General features: G+C 44.8%; 1 protein-coding gene across 2 annotated transcripts in view; it reads right to left on the bottom strand.

The window, feature by feature from the left end:
* The window catches only part of DCAF1 (DDB1 and CUL4 associated factor 1), a 47,938-nt gene that overhangs the window by 28,068 nt on the left and 18,235 nt on the right, over positions 1–1,635 (bottom strand). For both annotated transcript variants that reach the window (XM_005422410.3, XM_031058160.1), the window contains exon 10: positions 475–654. In XM_005422410.3, coding sequence (XP_005422467.1) covers positions 475–654 — 180 coding nt within the window. The remainder of the gene's footprint in view (positions 1–474; positions 655–1,635) is intronic.

Here is a 1,635-nt window from a genome sequence, read left to right as displayed (position 1 = left end):
CACAGCAACACCCTGCAGGCTTTGCAGCTTTTCTACACAAACAGTGTCTTGAACTTGTGCCCAGAAGGTACCACAGTTCCTGAAGCACACACACAGCCATTCCTCTCCTGGAATAAAGCTGCATTTATCCACATCCAACAGCATGCACATCTATGTGGAGTGGCAAGAAACATCTGAACTACCACTAAGCCACCACTGTTTGAATGAATATTGCTTCACCCAGGAGTTGCAACAAAAAAGCTCCCAAAGGGTATAAAGTCTCTAGACAATAATCATAATAATAAAAATAATAAAGATAAAAGGATGCATGCAAGTGTTGCTTAGAAAACTCAACCCACCCCTCCATCTCTTGGAAACTGAGGAGGAAGAACCCCAAACAAAACCAAACAAAAGAACAAAACTCTACACAGTTGCATTTACAGGGTGCAAAACCAGCCACTAAACCCCTGTTCCCTAAAAAGCCACAGCCCTTACCAGGTTCACCAGACGCCTCAGCCCATCATGCCTATCAAAGAGCTCCAGGACAGCACGGAAGGAGAAGCAGATGGAGAAGAACATGGTGGCATGGCAGCAGCCCGAGGCGTGGGAGCACTCCATCAGCCACAAGGTGTAGTTCACCACATCTGAAAGCACATTATGGGGGTGCATGCACACCTAGAAAGCAAAAGAACATTCTTGGTGAAGACTTCAAGCAAATTGCTTAAGGGATTTGGTCCAAGGAGAATGAAGAGTCTTTGAGAAGCAGAGGACAAGTATCAGCTATTCTCAGCTTGACTTTGGACATCTGAGACACGAAATAAAAAGTCCCATTTCCAGACCAGTAAAAAAAAAAATGCTGACTAATAAAGACTAATAAAGAGTATGATCTGGCAATGTAGGACTAGAAATTGGTCCATTCCCAGAGTAAAGGACAATGAATATAGCAGTCTTAGTGTAGTATAATTCCAGAGTCATTCTCCATACCACTTCCACTTATCCAAAGAATGCTTTGCTAGAGGCAGACAAGTTTCCACTGAAGAAACACAAATTCTGCTCAGTGAAACCAAGTACCACATGCTATGTTAAGGTACTAGCAAACTCCGGCAGCACTGAAGCCTCGGGGAATTGCAAGGATTGTCAAATCCAAGTCTAAAGCCTGACTTTTCTCTGGAAACAGACAACTGAGCTGGTCTTTTCCTGTTCTCAGGCCATGCCTCCAAAATGTGCAGACTCTGCACCCAGAACTGCACTTTCGCATTTGCCTTTTTACTTCTACTGAGGAGGAACTGGGAACCCTGACAGGGTCAGTGACAAGAGGAACTGAAGTGGCACACCAGCTGCTGTGCCAGGTTAGAAGAGTTTTCCATCTCTTCTCTGCTGGTGTTGGATAGACTCAAAGAATGCAGTGCTACCAGCTTCACACCTGAGGTCTGGCACGGACTACTCGACAAGTGACTGAACCCTGAAGCTGGCTTCCTCTGAAATCCAAAATGTACCACAGACACCTGCTCTACCTGGTACCTGAACATATTGGGGATAACATCTGGCAGAACATCTGGAACCATGCATGGAGAAAAACAATCTCAGGTGTAGTAGTCCATTGGAACAGACAGCAAAAGAAAGACAAATGAGAATGAAGGAGTTTTTGAGGGAAAG

The sequence above is a fragment of the Geospiza fortis genome, unplaced genomic scaffold (assembly GCF_000277835.1).
Source record: "Geospiza fortis unplaced genomic scaffold, GeoFor_1.0 scaffold78, whole genome shotgun sequence".
Lineage (NCBI taxonomy): Eukaryota > Metazoa > Chordata > Aves > Passeriformes > Thraupidae > Geospiza > Geospiza fortis.
The sequence above is the reverse complement of the archived record's forward strand: the minus strand, read 5'-3'. Positions and strand labels throughout refer to the sequence as shown.